This window comes from Myiozetetes cayanensis, unplaced genomic scaffold (assembly GCF_022539395.1).
Source record: "Myiozetetes cayanensis isolate MyiCay16 unplaced genomic scaffold, myiCay2020 scf21, whole genome shotgun sequence".
In the NCBI taxonomy this organism is placed as follows: domain Eukaryota; kingdom Metazoa; phylum Chordata; class Aves; order Passeriformes; family Tyrannidae; genus Myiozetetes; species Myiozetetes cayanensis.
This window is the reverse complement of record NW_026087423.1, coordinates 4,099,626-4,117,352: the sequence shown is the minus strand read 5'-3', so window position 1 is coordinate 4,117,352 and position 17,727 is coordinate 4,099,626. Positions and strand designations below refer to the sequence as shown.

Sequence of the window (17,727 nt, the reverse complement as noted above, 5' to 3'; positions counted from 1 at the left end):
CAGTCTCCAGCCAACACTGAACACACTCCTGATGACCAGAAGCACATTTAGAGCAGTGGTTAGTGATGTTTGCTGCTGCTTGCGAGCAGCACACACCTCCTACTGCCAAGCGAAAGCTATTTCACAAAAGCCTGCCCAGCCAATGCTCCTAAATCCTCACTGCATGGGGTTGTTCCCTCCATCCTGTGCCCTGGGAAAGACACACCCAGGCTGTCTGGAAGAGCAGCTGCTCTGCATGGGGCTAGAGCCCCTCGAACCCCAAGATCAGGCACCTAGAGCACAAAGGTGCTGCCTTCTCTCTGCTCCAGCTCCAGCCACTCCTGTCCACCTCTGATGTGGTTTCAAGCTGAAATGGGGGCAGCTTGCAAAGGCCCAGAAGGCAGATTACATCTCTGGTGCTCCTGACCTGAGCAGGAAGCAACAAGGTCTGCATCAGCACTTTTAACAGGATGTTGTACCATTCAACTTGCACTTAATCGCCCAAAATTACTGGCAAGAGAAACCAGGGCTGTGCCAACACCAGGGCTATGCCAGAGGCAGTGTCAGGGAGAGGCTCTGAGTGTAAAAACCAGAGGGGGCTCCTCTGCCCCCACCACCAGAAAAGAGGTACCATCTCATCCAAGTGACAATATAATTTTGTTTATTTTCCTTTAGCACACTGCTGGTTAAACTGCCAGACAGTAGACTTCAGAACATTCCCTCAACCAAACATCCTGGGGAAATTAAAAAATAAAACTGCTACCGTGTACCAAAAATAAAATAACCCACCCCCACACCCATCTTTCCCCCCAAACTAGTCCCTGCAAAGCCGATGCAATCAGAAATAGGTATCTGTGCTTTTCACCCAGGGCCCAAGCTCGCTGCAAAACAAACTAAAAAAATGTCACTGCAAGTTGTTACAACACAAAGCAATGGACAGTAAAATAAAAAAATCCTCCTTTAAAAGCCTGGTGACAGACACAGATGGGGATCTCTCCCCATGCTGCTTTGGCCTTTACAGGTAACTCTCAGACCTGCAGCTTTACGTAGTTCATGATGTGTCCTTAGTGCCAAGGGTACGGGTTACTTCCACACATCCCCAGACAGGCACCATGGAGTGGTGGGACCATCTGCCAGTGCTAAAAGTGCAGCACTGATGGGACCCAAACACCACTGTCACCTCTCACAGTCCTGGCTACTGCCTCCTGCCACGAGCACAAATCCTGCTTCTGCTCTCACAGGCTCTGGGGCTGCTTTACCAAAAGCTCTGAAGACACAAAGTGCCACAGGAAACCACAAAAAATTCAAGCCCTCACTTGCCAGCAAGTTTCCATCCACTGCTTTGCTCCATCACCCCAACACAGGCACTGCCACAGTGTGACAGAACAGCCATGGCAGCACAGGAAAACACATCCCCCTTACATGTGACTGGGAACAACTCCAGGGCAGGGATTCTGCATTTCCTGGATTCACACTCTCCCCAGTTAAAAACTGGTTCAAGCTGTACTTTGCCCCTTGCCTTCAAATCTCCATCACACAAACTCTTTAGCAGAGACCTCTGATGTTTCCAAAAGATTATTCACATTTTGTAATCAGCCAGCACTGTTTCTAGGAGGGAGGAAAGCATGTTTTGTTGATTTTTTTTTTTAAATAAAGCACTTTTTGAGAAACAAACAAAACAAAACAGAAAAAAAAAATCAAAACCTATCAATAACCTGCAGTAGCATCCCACTGATCAGACTGGAGACAGCATCGTCACATCCCTCCCCCTCCCTCATCTTCCCCTCAATCTTCAAAAATAGTATTTAATATACAGCAATAAACTCTGAGCAAGCCAGAGTCCCGGAAGACATGGACCTGCTTTCACCTCTCCCATCCAGCCCAGCACCTTCCAATGCTACTACACTCCTGGGACAAATCCTTTGGATCCAAGGTGAGCGCACGTGCCCCAGACCCGCTGGGCAGCGCGAAGCAGAGGTGCAGCACAGGAGGCCCAGTCATGCTCACGATTCTGAGCCCTCCCAGCTCCAGCCTGGGGTGTTTGTGCCGTTTGAGAACACTCGTGTGAGCCTGTTTGGGACCAGCAGGTGAGGACAGACTGGTGGAACCAGGCCGACGGTAAAATGGCATCCTTGAATTGTATTAGGCTTTGGCATTTGTTGTGGAGATGCACAAGTGCCAGTAGGTAAATTAGCTCAGTGCTGGCCCAGCTCCTATTTCCCTGGGATTCTCAGCAAGGGTATTTCCCTCCTCACCGTAAGAGCAAGAAGCAGACGGATCTCTCCCACATTTGAGCACCAAACAGAGCCTGAAACATTTGGTACTTTGCAGCTGCTCAGTATCTGTCTCACAAGGGCTAAACCTGCTCTGATGGTCCTCTCCCTCCTCCTGCTGTTTTCTATCAGCAACAGGCCTGTCCAGCCCAAAGTCCCCATATCAAGACACTTCCCTGGCTCTTGCAATCCCATTTCAACTTAGGGAAGGCCAAGGGACAAAGCACAAGTCCCTGCTCTCTGTTCAGACCTGAACAGCACAGGGCAAGACCTCAGCAAGTAAATCTGGGGTGCAGGACCCCCCAAGCCTCCCCCTGCACCCAGAAGTTGTAAGAACCAGGACCCAGCCGTGACTCACTCAGCTCTGAACTGCACAGACACACAGGCACCAGACTGTCTGCAAGTTCTCCATCCTGCCTTCAGGAGATTTCTGGGACCTGAAGGAGCTCTTCCAGTTCTTCTATCCCTTGTTAGGCTTTTCTTCCATTGACCTCAAGGGCTGGAAACAAAGATATTCGCTCACAGTTCTCTGCTTCAGCTGTGACCTCCAGAGGTGGCATCCAGGGACAGGGAGACAGACCCCAGCTGATCTCAAGGGCAGGGAATGTCTGTCCCTTGGGGAAAAAGAAAAAACTCAGAAGCTCCTTAAAAAAAAAAGAAGCTCCTTCAAATAGACTTTTATTCAAAGCCTGAGACAAAGGCACAAAAAAGAGAAGGGAATTCATTTGGGTTTCTGCTCACTGCCACCTGGGACACTCAAAAGGGTCAGAGATGTTTAGTTACACACACAAAAGGGAAAAGGTCCTGGCTTAAAGGAGGGGCTGATGGGGCAATTAAAAAAGGCTTTGAAACCACCACGCTGAGACTGCATCCAGGCCCCAAACATGATCAAAGGTGTCATTTGCCCTTTAAGTGCAAGCTTTATTAAAATTGCCGTATCTGCCCCTCTCTACACAACATGAATCAAGCCAGGTCTGTTCTGACCCAGCTCCCCACACTGCTGTGCTCCACGTGCCTGCTGCTGGTGGGAGGAATCAGCTCAAACAGGCTTGTCCCTAACCTGCCTCACTTAAACTGTGTCTCAGATATTCCCTCAAACACCCGTTCTGGAAAGCTACAGACAGCCCAAACTTTTTCTTTCCATGCTCAGGACCCATTTATCTGGCTTGCAGATACTAGACAGAGATGGCAATGGGAGCCAGAGTACACCATTCCCAGGAAGGTGCCGACTGGCCACCCTCTACCACCCTCTGTGCTCCCACACGCTTCGTTTGAAGGCTCCTTCAAGGCAAACCTGCCAGGAGGGGATGGATCAACAAGGAAACTGCTCATAGCACCTTAACAGGGTCAGGAACCACCCAGACACCAGCTTTGTAGTGACAAAGATGCATAAAACCAGAGTCAAAACAACTAAATTGAAGCCATGAACTATTCCTCCTCCCTATTCTTATTCAAACAAGACAGATTCATTTAAACTGAGCAACTGGAACACAACATCACACTGCACAGCTCTGCCCTGGGGCAGCCGATGGCACCAAATGGATGCCCTGGCTGCCGGGAAAGGCTGGGATAAACTACCCTAGAAGACTTGTCTCCAACTTTTGCACATCTAAATGCACACCCCTTTTCCCATGCCAGGCAAGGTGCAGAGATTACTGGCTGAGCCACAAGAAGCCGAGCGATTCCTTGCTGCAAGGATGCTCAAATAAAATGCAACCCAAAAGGCCTGGAGGAGAGCAGCTCCTTACCGAGACGCCTGTTTTCAACTCCGGGTTCTTTGCTTAACAAATCAGCGCAGTTCATGCTTCTCAAAACTGATAAAGATCTAAATGTCTCTGTGCTCCAGTTAGAGCATCCCAAAAATGCTGGAGAATCCCTGCAGGCACTGTCACCGAACAAAACAGAGCTTGTATTTTATGAGTTTTATAAGTAGTAGGATTTTAACAGCAGCTAGAAGATGAAGCAGAACACTTCAAGCTTACCACCTTTTCATCCTAAGGTTTGTTCTTTAAGATTTGCTCTACTTAAAGCCTGCCTTCCCCTCTTACTGGGGCAGGGACACTTGATTCTCCCAAACTGGCTGTAGACATTTATGCAGTTGGAGAGAAGATAATTAAGATCCTGCTTGCTTTTTAGTTCACAGAGACAGAATTAGGGTCAGGCCTATAGCAGTGATGTATGTGATCAGAAAAGGTTCAGTGGCACTGATGCAGAGAGCAGCACTTTGTCACCTCCCCCAGTTCTCAGCCTGAAGCCCCTGAGCTGACAGCTCCTGTCACAGCTCGAGGGTGAGGAGGAAGCGAAGGCTTCAGCTGCCTGGGCCCAGCAGAACAGAAAAGGCTGCTCCTCCAGGTCCCCTTCCAGAAACAACACAATTTGGCTGACCCTGCTCAGCTCAAACAAAGGCTGAGCCACCGCAGGGGATCAAACCCAGGAACAACTGCTGGGAAAATGCAAGCCCTGAGAGGCAGAGCAGCGTGGAGGTCACTGCTCAGTGCCACTGCTCCAGGGAAAGACAGAACACTTCTGAGGACAATGGAGAGAGCGTGAGGTAAAGCGTTCTGTGAGCTCTGCAGCATCCAAGCTGACCCACAAGGACCTGATCCTGCCTGGGACAGATCCTGTTCCAGCCAGAACATCTCCTCCTGCCAGCCAGAAATGTTCAACATGTTGGAGGCCAAAACCATGGGAAGGCAGCTCCTCGGGGCCTGCAGCTCTGGATCAGCAGGAGCAGCAGCAGCTTTCACTTTGCTCAGCCTCTGTCAGGCAGGCACAGGCTCTCCATGTGGAAACAAAAGCCTCTTGCAGGAATATCCCTGGGGAAAGCAGGTGACCTTTTCTCCAGTGTTCTGCTCACTTTCAGATCTCTGGATGGCAACAAACCACCTTGCTCTCCAGGACTGAAATGCTGGACATCAGCCCCTTTGCTACACTGCCTGGACATGCACAAGGCCAAGCTCACTGTAAACACTGACCAGGCTCTCACTGCTGCAGGGAGGCCTGATCCCTACACAGGGAATGAGAGCTCACAGGGAGCATCCACCAGGTTGCTCTGCTCTGTCCTGCAGCACAGGTTGTTCAGAGTCATGGAGAAGGGAGCTAACCCGCAGGAAGGTCAAGGAATAAGTCCCTGACCAGGTTCCTCTCTAGGTCATCTGATTTTCAGCTTCTTCCAAAGAAGAGGTTGTTTGCTAGAAAGGGCAAAACAAGGAACTGGGCTTGAAACAAAACCTTCGAAAATAAAAGGATATTAAAGGAAACAAAAGCCATAATCAATAATCAATACAGAAAACAAGTGCATCTGATCAGACGCCAACAACGTCAGCCTCTCGCAGGCTACAGCAGAATCCCTCTGCGATGGAACAAACATTGCAACTGCCAAACTAGGAAAGTCTCTCCCAACTGGTGCAGCAAATCAGGCCTGATAAATCCCTCTGCTCCTGGCACAGCTCACAGTCCTTGGAGGGGACTGTCTCCACGGAGGCTGGGCAGAGAGCTGGAGTCTTGGGGTCTTCAGGCAGGTGAGTACCATACATCGTGCCAGGCTCTGTCCTCCATAGTCGTTTGACACCCAACAGCACCACAACAATTCCACACTCCTGGACGTGTGCCCAGGCCTTGTTTTAAGAGCTACTTCCCTGATTAAGGAACCGTATTCCACCTAGTAAAGGCAGAGATCTCGCAGCACATTGCTATCCCTCAGTGTGGGAAGTGGCCCAGGACTGGCAGCATCAGCTTTCAACAGCCCAACACACAGCCAGCCAGGACTCAGTTCACTCTTGGATGCCCCAGGGAGAATTGGAGCCTGCACATGGTGCGAAGGGGAAGGCGAGGGCCTTGCTGCTTGCTGGTAGGGGGAAGGTAAGCTCCCTCTTACCTGGACCTGCTATTCATTGCTATTCATTCCAAATGAATCACCTTTTTTTTCTTTTTTTTTTTTCCTTAAATTATGAACAATATGGAGAAATTGAAAGCAACTGTGTTTGGTCCAACTCCTTCCCTCCCAGCCCCTGGGCTGATGCACTGTGGGGCCTGCTCTCACAACCGGCAGAGGCAGAAGAGGGTAGGAATGAAGACACCAAAGGCCACCAGTATAGGAAACATGAGGCTGCTGTTGTCCGAGGCATAGGGGTTTGGTGTGCGTGGGCCTGACTGAACCCGGTTCTTATTTGCCTGTTTTTTGACACTGGAGCCATCATCATACTCATCTTCGTCATCATCCTCCTCTTTTTTCTCCAGACCGGGGTGCGGCTGCAGCTTTGGGACATCTGTTGGACAAGACAAAAGGTTGCAGTGAGGCAGGATGTGAATTGGGAGATCACTGGAGACACTCCCTTCCTTCCCCTCTCCCTGATCCAACACGAATGGTCAGGCAAGAGGGCACCTGACACCACACTGAAACCACAACCAGGACACCCCAGAAGACAGGAACATCCTCCCTCACAGAGGATCACACCACTGTTTCTTTCCTCTGTGAGGTAAGAGCATCCAAAGAGCCAGTCTGCAAAAACAACTACATCCTTCCACCCCATCCAGGTGTCACACAGAGAAGTTAATGCACAAAAGCACACTTAGAGCACACAGTCAGACACTGCTGCTGCTCAGGGAAGAAGCAAGAACAAGCATCTGCTGCCTGCAGGACCAGCAGATACAGGTGCAAACAGGAAATGGGAAACCCTTTCTATGAACAGTCCTACCCCACATCATTGCACCCCCCAACCCCAGAGCTACCAGAGCAGCATGGTCCTACCCCACTCAAATCCAGCCCTCTGAGCCTGGGGCCTGAACTGCAGGTCCCCCACACAGCAAAGTGCCACCTGGCCACAAGGTTCTCACCAAATCTTCAGCAGCACCTGGAAATCTCTGAGTAACAGTAAAGCAAAGTGATGGTTTGGTGAAAGGGGCCCTAAACGCCCCCTGTTCGGGAGCCAGAGGGGCTCCCAGTCCAGCACACTTACAAAGAGGGTGATGAAAGAACGAGAACTTTTCTAGCTCTCCCCACTGCTATCCAGAGGATCTGATACCTGGAAAGAAAACACTGCCTTGTCCTCGAGCTGAGAAGGCAAAACAAAGCTCCAGGTAAGAAACACTTAACTACTAGCTAAAAGAACTCTGTAAATGACTTGTCTGCAAGGCTGCTGCTGATATCCAACGCCAGAGGGAATGTATCTGCAGCTATAAGCTGAGACTGACCAGATGTGTTCCCTTCTCTTCCCCATACACAGGAAGTTCCAAAACAAACTGATTTTTCTCGTTCCAAAATGACACGATTTGTGACTTGGAGGAGAACGAGGACATTACACACCTACTTCACTCTGCAACTGCACTCTGTGGGAACTTGCTGAGAGAGAAACAATTTTGGCAGATGTGGGTCAGCAAGAGCTATGATCTCATAGTCTGAGAAGCAACAGGCTGCTCTCCAAGGGGGAAGAGCCTTCTGGCTCGAAAACTGTGCTTACCTTCCACTGTTCCTTGCAGGATGTATAGGGCACAGATTTTTGGATTGTCATAGTAGCCCTAGAGAAAGCAAAGGCAGCAGTCAGTGCTGCAGCTCTGAGGCAAGGGATGGTCTCTCCTCCAGCACACAGCTGCACCACACAGCTGGGGAACAAGGGGAAAGGGAAGATCAGGGCTCTGCCCTGCAAAGCGTTATTACCTTTACAAACTCAATGTGGAGCTTCCCCGTGAACGTGGAAACCTCCCCCTGGACACTCAGTTTCCCCTTTTTGATACTCATGGGAATGATCTCATCGTGAGCTGTGCTGTGTCCAACTCTGTCAAAAATGTCCAAGTCTTTCACCACCACGTGGCCATTCAAGCGAACATCAAATACCTTCAGGATAAAAGAAATGACAGAGAGTCAGAACAGATTCGAGCACGTGACAGCTGAAACTGGAACAGAACAGGAAAGGTCTCTGTTATGCACCCAGGACCTGAAAGCATTGTAACATGCACTGCCCCACTCCCTTGGGAAGGATTCAGAGCCCAAAGCAGCCAGGTTAGAGACACTGAAGCATTAACATTGCTTTCAAACACCCTGAAACCTGCTTCCTCCTTTTAAAATATCCCTTACATCTGCTGTTGTGAACTGAGGACAGAACAATTTTATTCTGGTTTATTCATGCTTTTCTTTCACAACTTTCTTTCCACCTCCTGTCTGAGGACCTGCTCCTACCACCCCAGGGTGGCTGTGGCACACCACACCCTAGGGAGTGAAGCCATTTCTAACTAACAGCCTGCAGCAGAACAGAGAAGAGGAAACAAGCTGGTGAAGAACACAGGGTCTGAAGGAGGTAAAATGTTTAACTGCCAACCACATCTGTGAATTCATAGTGAAAGTCCTCCTCAGGGCTGCAGTGACTCAAACTTCACTCAGCACCTGGGGAATCCCAGCAGAACCACATCAAGGAAGAGGAACCAAAGATGCCTCAGCCCTTCAGTTTAATCTGAGGCTGCTTTTTGCATCCGTTCTGTAAGCCAGCCCCACCAGTTCTGTTCCCTGAAATACCTCTCTGGCAGGAAGGCAGCACAGTGCTTAAGGAGATCAGCTCTAAAGAACCTGATGGAGTCAGGGGAAAGACAAGCTATTACACAAACCACTCCTACCCCAATTTATCAGAGGGCTTTGACTTCTCTGTGCTTCTGTTTCCACCTCTGTACAAGGGGTATTTCAAAAGTGGACAAGAGCAATAAAGAGGGTGAATTTAATTCTGTGCTTTCAGGATCAGACTGAACCAGTATCAAGTCTTATTTCATTCGTAAAAATTGTTTTGAGTAGGTTCCAGATCACCTCCCTGCTTCAATCTGTGCAATACTTCCTCCAACACAACCGTGCTGTCACGGTAGGAACAAGTGTTCAGGAAAAAGGTAAAAAAAACTCTTCAAAGCCAGCACAGCTTAAACAGGTTGTGAAACTCTATTGCTAGTTATGTTTAGTTGGACATGGTTTTTTGAATGCTCTGAAATGCAGTTTTCCAGTCTGACTGTATAGCTGAAATGTGGGAGAGAGCTCTAAAGTTTCAGAGCCCCTGAGAGCTCTAGGATCTAAGTTAACCATCAGTGCCTTACTTCACTCCTTCCCCCAGCATGCAAAGCAGCAGAGGCAACCTGAGCTCACACAGCCACAGCCAGGAACTCGCATCAGAGACACACAGGAGCTGTTGCTTACCTTCTGTTGAGACTGTGCAAAGTAGACCTCTGCAAACTTCAACACCAGCACATAGTCACCCTCCTCTTTGATGGGAACTTCATAGCCAAAGGTTTCCTCGTTGTAGCGCTCGGTCTGGTACAGAATCTGGTCTTCCGCGTTGGACCGCAGGATTGGCAGCTTCATCCCGTAGTCAGAAGCTGGGTTTCAAGCACAAAAGAGTGAGAGGGGTTATTTTCTGAGGCACATGGTAGAGACACCTTATATACTCTTGAAGTGCTTAAGTCTACAAGTGGTACTTGCATCCTTGTCAGACCTGTCTCCCCTCCTTGCTCTGACCAGGTGGCGGCACTACTGGAGCAGAAGCAGAGGGAGCCAAAGCCCCGGAACACCGGCCCCATAGGAAAACAGATCTGCACCTGCTGCAGTCCAGACAAAGTAAACTCACTTGCACCGGTTCAGAAAGAAGAGCCTGTTTCACAGGCAGTGCACAAAACCAAAGGACTTGGCCACTGAATCTTGTTCCTAAGAGGAAAAACACCTAGAATATTTTTATGGTATTTTCAAATCCCAAACTCTTGAGTAGAAAACAAAAACAGTGGGCACAGGACTGACTTGACTCATTGATACAACAGATTTGAAGGGAGCAGTTGATGGCATCAGGTTTTAGAAACTCATCCCCCTCAAGTGAAAACCTAGGGGATGGCAGAAGTGTGAAAAGCATTGGGCATGTTACAACACCCTTTCTTCTCATCACAGCCCCGCAACACTGTCAGCCTGAACACAGGAAAAAGGAAGCAAGATACACAAGGGTTTCAAGAGCACCAAGAGCTCCATCAGCTGCTGTTCTGAGAGCCACCCAGCCGAAATGGGTGCTGTCTGCAGCCACCTGAACAGCCCCCCAAGAAGGGCCCAAACAACGTTCCTAAGCAGGACAATAACTGACAAAATAACAGAAATCATAAAATTTGCCTCTTCTCACTCATTGTTTCACCACGTCTAGAGCAGCCCCCAGAAGATTTTAACTCAACTTGGCATTTTATTGTGTCAGGGTTACTGTACAAATGCAAACTGATGCAATGCCTCCAGAGCTGCAAACCCAGTGACTCCCCAGTGAAGCAGGGGCAGGAGGGAAGACTGTGGACACCATCTGCCCACTGGCACCTGAGGCAGGAGAAGTTGATCCAGACGAAGTTCTCTGCTGACACTTACCACTTCCACCCCCATTTCCATGGGAACAGACACTGCACTGGCCAAGACAAAGCGAGAACTACTAACCCAGAGCACGTTGCCAAAGACGGAGCCAATGCAAACGAGTGAGAGGAAATTAATGCCCGTTCTTAGTCTCCTGTTTCACACAGAGCTGTTCAGGCGATCGTCCGCTTCTCTTTACCACTCGAACCTGGGCGCAAGGACTGAACACTCTAATCACCAGAAATACAGAGGGTGAAAAGTTTAACCTGTCCTCCCACACAGGTATTTCTGGCCAGCTACAGATTACAGTGACAGCGAACCAAGGACTCCACAGAAGTCAGTTTCTATTAGAGGAAAGCCTGCACCGGAAGCAAGTCCTTTAATAGCCAAGAAGGTAACTGGAGAGGAAGACCTGTCACCTGCGTGTCAGAGCCCTGCTGACAGAGCTGTGGAGGCGAGCTGGGTTTTACAGCAGGCTGGGTGCTCACCGGGAGCAAGCAGTGCCCATCAAGCTGTAACTCAACTACGCCTGGCACCTGCCTAATTCTGTAATTGCCATCAGCACGTTCAGTCCTTCAGGGCACAGCGGCTGAACTGAGCCTTGAAAAAAAAAAGGTGTTAATTTGCCCAGAAGCAGGACAGCCCAGAATTACTATCCCTAGGTCATTTCCTCCCAGTCAGCCATATATTTCTGCTGAAGCCATTACATGCCTATCAACACAGAGGGATCCAGAGCAAACGAACAATGGTGCAATAAAAAGCCATTGAGGGAAATGCAGCTGAGAGCTCAAAGGGGTAAAGTCTTCACTGTGCCTGGCACCACCGGCTGAAGCAGAATTACTGCAACAGCCTGCTGTGCAGAGGAGACACCACAGGCTTTCCCCAGAGGAAGAACATGTCACAATGTGCTTCAGAAAAACCCTTTTTCTCCACGACTCAGAAATAAGTTGTTCCAGTCCACAAGGACATTCAAGTCACACATGTGAGAAGTTTATGAAGGGAAGCTGACCTACAGCAGTCAAGGCACATTGTGCAACTACAGTGCCAGCTTCCATGAGTGTGAAAAACAAACCATATTAGAACTTATATGTAACCTCCCCTGTATCCACTAGGCCCAAAAGGCTCTCCATTTGGGATAGCACTCATGCAGGGTAAGCAATGGCAGTTCCAGCCATATATCACAGGAAAATCCTCACCATCCTAATGGAAACAGCAAAGGTTAGACTGAAAAATCAACATCTTCTCCACACTCCACCTGAAAATGACTGCAGAGCAGCTCAGCACAGCTAACTTTTTATATATATGTGAATCAACTAAGTTTTGGTGCACCGATTATCAGAAACGTGCAAGATTCATACATCTGGAGTGGTTTCAAAGGAAGTAAGAAAAAGTAACCCAAGTGCAGTATCACTTCTACATCCTGTCCTAACTGGTAGAATGAAGATTTCACTGATCAGTAGCTAGAGCAGCTGATGGTATCCCATCTGCCTCTACCTCTGCTTGTATCCCTGCCCTTGAACACCCTGCCAGGACTGGGGCATGGAGCAGACCAGCCAGCTGCACCTTCGCCCTACCCAGGCCCAGCAGGACCAGAACGCTGCAACCACCAGCCCGCACCGCCAGCGATCCGGACCCGGCTGCGGAGGGCGGGCAAAGCGTGTTCTCACTGCAAGGTGCTTGCTGCGGGCTGGCAGCGAACCGGCAGGTCCTGCTGTGGAACCCGGGCTGTTCAGTGGAAAACGGGAGAAAGAAGGATCCCAGGATCCCGGCGGCCGCACGCGGCCAGGCTGGCAGCCTTTCCAGCCGAAATCCCATTCCGAGCCCGCGCGGAGCCACTTCCCCCCACGGCATTACACAACCCCGCAGCCTGAGGACACCATCCCGCAGGGCTCATCCCGCAAGGCTCACCCTGCCACCTCTAAGGGCCCGGTCCCGCGGGACGGGGGATGCGGCCCCGGCTGGGCCCGGTGGGAGGACGGGGGTGGCCGCGGTCCCGCGGGTGACAAGTGCGGGCGCTCCCCGCGGGCCCCGGGCGGCCGCAGGAGCGGAGCCCCCGCCGCGCTGCGGGAACACCCCCCTGCTCCGCCGCGGGCCGGCAGCACGCGGGTCCCGCACCCCGCTGGCACGGCGGGACCACACCGCGCCGGCGGAGCGGGACCCCGCGGAGAGCCCCGCCGGCAACCCCCCCGCGCGCGTCCCCCCGCCCTCACCTCGGCCCACGCGGCCCTCGAGCGGGTCCTTGCGGAAGTGGATGCCGTTCACGTCCACGTGGGCATCGCCGCCCGCGTTGACGGCCCAGACGACGCTGTCGGCGATGCCGCCCGCCGCGCCCCGCAGCAGCAGCAGCAGCAGAGGCGGCAGCAGCAGCAGCCCGGGCGGCAGCAGCGGCGCCCCGCGCACACCGGCGCCCACCATGTCGCGCTCCCAGCGCCGCGCCCGCCCCTTCCTGCCGCCGACAGGGGGCGGCCTGCCCTGCTGCCGGGGCGGGGCACGCACCAGCCAATCCCCGCGCTGCACCGCGAATATTAAATCACTGCCCGCCCGCCATTGGGCGGCCACCACTGTGTATTTACATATTCATAAGGCTGCGGGCCAATGGGCGGTGGCGGCGGGCGGGCCGGGCTGAGCGGCGTGGGGCTGGCGGCGGGAGCGGGTCCCTGCGGGCCGGGGGCGCGGGGCGGGAACGAGGGGGAACCGGCCCCGCAGAACGGAGCGGGAGAGACGGACGGGGCTTCCCAGCGGTGTCCGCAGCGGGGACAGCCCGGCGAGCTGCCCCGAGCGCCCGCCGCCAGGGCAGAACCCGCCCCTCCGCGCCGCCAATCGCGGGACTCCAGCGCGGCGGAGCGCGGGGCACGGCGGGGCGGCGGCGGGAAGCGCGGCCGGCGGGTTGCCGGGGCAACGGGCGGCGCGGAGCGGGCCCGGAGCGCTCGGGGGAGGGGCCGGGAGCGGAGCGGGTCAGCGGGAGTACGGGAGTACCGCCGCCGCGTCCCGGGAGCTCCGTGCCCGCTGCGCTCTGAACAGCAGCCCCCGGGCCTGGTTCGCGGCCCCGGTAGAACGCGCCGGCTCTCCCGTTCGGCCCTGCCTCGGAGGATGGGGGAAGGCAGCTGCCGCCCGCCCGGTAAGGAGCCAAGCGGCCTTGGACTGCAATAACCTGCATGAGAAGGAAAGCTGGCACTGAAGGGGGAGGCGGGGAGGTGACCGTGACACGGCCAGCGGGGCTGCTCCCTGAGCTGCTCTTTATAGGAGAATGTAAGATCATGGTTTTTTTCTGGAGGCCCTTGGCAAGGTCTTATCTTAGGAGGGCTGGAGTGAGACATCCCAGATGGAGGTTGAACGAAACTCAGCCCCTACACGGCGGGGGAGCAAATAAGGCAGTGTTCGCATCTGTGTTTGCCCTTCTGTCTGATCGCGGTGCTTCTCGAGGCGTCAGACACCGGTCAGGCCTCGGGGCTGTGCTGCAGGCACCGGCTGCATTAGCAGCGGCTGCTCCTGAGTCCCAGTGATGTTTTATTAATTTGAGTCTGCTACAAAGCATTTACTTTTGGAAATAAAGACTTGGTGCTGCAGATTGAGAATTAAATGGGTTTGTTGCTTTTGTAATGCACTTGGGGGCCTCTTAACCAGCCACAGCCTTGGAGAAGTGAACTGTTTTGGGGGGGTGGTGTAACCACCTACCCCCTGCTCCCCAGCCTATTCTCTCCAGGCCAGAGTGTGCCCTAGAACATGTTACTGCTGCTGTCACATCAGCTCTTGGTCTTGTGATACAACTAGACCAGGGCAGACATGGCACTGCTGTGCTCCCACACCAGCACTGCAGCCAGGAAGGGGTTCCTGAAGCTACAAGGTGCCTTAGGAAACAGCATCCAGAAAAGTAGAATGAAACGCGCACGCTTAGCACCTCTCCAGATTCAGCCGCCTCACGCTGGTTCCTGGCAAATCATCTCAGTGCTACAGACTCCAGCCCTGGCAGCATCTGATAAAATCCAGGCTAATCTGCCATATCCCTGCTGTGTTTGTGACCTGTTGGGTGTCCCCCAAGTTCTGTTACCAAAGGAGTGCAGGCAGCCGTGGCCAGGACAATGCTGTCCAGTTGGTGAGGCCAAGGGAGGCCTCGTTAGAGCTCATTTGTACTGATTACAGACGATCCTCTCTAATCTCTCAGATTAAACTGCAATGCGCTCGGGTCAGGAGCACAACTTCAAAGCACATAAACACTTTGTGTGTCACCAGGTGACTGCCACAAGCTATGAAAGTGAAGTGGGAAGAGGGATGGAGTAAATCATCGGCAGGCAGAGGGATGGCTGGGGCAGAGGTTACAGACAGCAAAGGGTATGAATCCTTGTATTTCCAGTCCCGAAACCCTCCAGGGCAGCAGGGGTCCTACTGAGTGCCGTGCATGGCCCAAGTGGGCTGAGGCAGGTGGCTCCACTGCCCTCCGGTTCAGCGGGGCTTTCAGGGGTCTCCCACACACACAAAATGGCACCGCGCAGCCGGTGACTGGGGTGTCATTGCAAACCCACCATCAAACTGCTCAGCCCAGACATGAGGTGCCCATCAGCAGGAATTCTGACATGAAGGGATTTACTAGATAACGTTTAGATATGACCAAGACAGGTCCCTCAGCTGAAGGGAGATTCACAGGGAGCTCACAGGCACATATCAGCAACATTTCCATGAAAAGGAAGAGTTGCCCTCCTTGAACAGAGGGGAAAAGCCCTCTCTTTCTCCTCCGAGGACTCAGCCTTTTGAGAGGGCAAGGCACTGAGCATTGCAATACCTCCTCTACCTCTCTGGGAAGAGCATCTTCTAGTAACTAGCCTGGGTGATCATTTCCCAAGAATCAGCAGCCTATCGTGAAGCAAGAGGGATTAACTGAGCAGCAGTCAATGAGCAGGGACAGTGACTGTGCTCATCCAGGGGCAGGAGCCCTGGATCATGGGCTGGCCACGGTCCCTGGCAGAGGACAGCAGGCATGCTGTGTGGCCTGTGCCCGTGATGTCCTACACTGCTGCCCCAAATCAATACTTGCAGGCACCAGCAACTTGATGCCAGCTTGTGCCCCAGATGTCAAAGGCTCTATCCTGTTACTAATCCACTGAGCCATCAGTCAGTCCCTGGATGCAGGCTGGATTTACACCACTAACCTACAAGTGAAAGGCTCAGAGTTGTCTTCTCAATCCCTTGATCTCTCCCTGTCCCCTGGCAGCTGTGCCAAAATGACTCAGTCATTGGATCAGTCCTGCCTGGTCTACCTACAGCCCTGATCATTCACAAGCGACGTGGGGCACAGGTTTTGGGTATCAGCCATTTCCTGCTGTAAAATGGGATTGGGATTTGGGATGTCCAAAAGGAGCAACAGAGACATGTGTCAGTAGCAGACCTCCTGGCTAATGAGGCATCTAAGAAGTCATCGTAAGCCAGCTGCTTAGACCACCTCCTGAACAGCATGGGGCTACAGGGCTCAGGTGCCCAGAGGGGACAGGCTGTGCCCTGCCATGTAGAGCTCTCTGGAAGCCTCCCTGGTACCAAATTGGAGATGAGAGTGAAAGGATTATCTCTGGAATTAGATTATTTAGATTGGAGCTTTAATCTCTGCCCCTGTCTGCACAAGAAAAGAGTAAAACTCTCTGGGCTTATTTGGGGTTTGTTGTAAAAGTAAAATCAGGCTGGCAGCAAGAGTTTCTGCTGGGAGAAAAAAAATATGAAGGCTTTTGAGACCTGCCCTGTCTGACCTGGTCACTGTATCATGGTGAGACCTGGCAGAACAAAGCTGCAGATGATTTGGCAGACTCAGCTTTCCTTGGAAGTATCTGTGACTCCAGGACTGCCTCTGCAATGACACAAAGGTGTCCTGCAGCCACCCTTCCCCTGGTGCTGGTGTCTGGAAGAGAAGCACAGCTCTGCCACGGTGCAAACACAGGGACCTGCCTGAGTGAAAATGGCTGTAGTTTGCAGAGAACATCCCCACCCACTGAGATGCTGCACTGTGGATGAGTGCAGCTTCTAGAAATGGGCTTACCATTTTAAATAAATTAAGACTATGTCCTGCCATCTGACTCTGTGGGCAAAAGACATGTCTGGTCAGAGCAGAGTCTGGGAAGGAGCAGGCAGAGGCAGCCACCAGACTGGTGGCCTCTGATTGCCCACTGGGCTTATGCACGCTGGCTGTGGCACAAACCATGTGCCCTGAGCTGTCACTGGTCCCCAGGGGCAGGCACAGCCCTGCAGCACAGCCGTCCTCCTGCTCCGCATGCACAAGCAGCTCCTTCCTCAACAGGCTCCACTGTAAGTGAAGCACAGTTGTGGACCAGCAGTCCCTTTGGCAGACACCAGCCTGCACAGGTCTCTGCCTCCCCACTGTTACCCTAAGCATATTTATAACTTACCAGGACCCTGTCCCATTTATCACCCTCACCTCCTAATCACAGTACAGCTGCTGTGCCAGTAAATGTAGAGATCTGCAAATATCCATTTTCCAATTTCTTGGCTCACACACACATTTCTAAGCTGGGACCAGCTCCATAGATACACACACATAGTTTGCATACACCCACTTGCACACAAACTCTTCTGCTGCTGCACTCCCAGGTGTCTACCTGCACTCCTGGCTTTTACCTGCACACACACAAACTTTTCCCAGTGCACACAGCTGTGCAAACACAAGTACACACACACAAATATAGAAGGAAACACAGTTTTTCCATTACTGGGATATCAGTCATCTCTGCAGCTATGCTGGTTGGCACAGCAACAGAAAGACAGAAGAGAAAATTCTCCTTTGGGATATGGATTTGTGGACCCCAAGAATTTGAAAGAGAACCTGGGAAGTGAAAGATTTGAGATGGAGGAAGCAGGAAGATATTAGTCCTTAACCTTCCAGTTGGATTAAAGAGACACAGAGGAAACAGGTCCCAGTCACACTGAGGAAAACAGAGCAATGACGATGCCCTTTGAGGCCAAGCAGAAATTAGTGCTGGCAACTTCTGAGCGAGCCTCAGCATAGAAAAAGGGGACAACTATAGGTCTGGTAGAGTAGGGGAAGGGAGTGGTAGGTTGGAAGCATCATGGGGAAAGGGGAAGGAGGGTAAGCCCCTGATACGTCTGGAAGCAGCTGGTAGGGCCTGGAGGCTGCTG

The 17,727-nt window shown here is 52.2% G+C and overlaps 1 protein-coding gene across 2 annotated transcripts; it reads right to left on the bottom strand.

Annotated features, from left to right (window-relative positions):
- Positions 1-617: 617 nt before the first annotated feature.
- MLEC (malectin) lies at positions 618-13,025 on the bottom strand. Of its 2 annotated transcripts, XM_050318645.1 has the most exons (5): positions 12,804-13,025; positions 9,421-9,599; positions 7,909-8,085; positions 7,712-7,769; positions 618-6,520 (listed from the first exon to the last, which is right to left on the bottom strand). In XM_050318645.1, the coding sequence occupies exons 1-5, from the start codon at positions 13,006-13,008 to the stop codon at positions 6,291-6,293; spliced, it is 849 nt and encodes a 282-aa protein (XP_050174602.1). In that variant the 5' UTR covers positions 13,009-13,025; the 3' UTR covers positions 618-6,290. The 2 variants fall into 2 exon arrangements, with proteins under 2 accessions (XP_050174602.1, XP_050174603.1); XM_050318646.1 differs by lacking the exons at positions 7,712-7,769; positions 7,909-8,085 and having other exon boundaries at positions 12,804-12,963.
- Positions 13,026-17,727: the final 4,702 nt, after the last annotated feature.

What these genes read in the sequence shown, in the direction of transcription:
- MLEC (XM_050318645.1), bottom strand. Translation starts at nt 13,008, where the DNA reads ATGGTGGGCGCCGGTGTGCGCGGGGCGCCGCTGCTGCCGCCCGGGCTG. An exon ending in TCCACATTGAGTTTGTAAAG is followed by an intron (nt 7,770 to 7,908) that starts GTAATAACGCTT and finishes TGCTTTCTCTAG; the next exon opens with GGCTACTATGACAATCCAAA. An exon ending in CCTGCAAGGAACAGTGGAAG is followed by an intron (nt 6,521 to 7,711) that starts GTAAGCACAGTT and finishes CTTGTCCAACAG; the next exon opens with ATGTCCCAAAGCTGCAGCCG.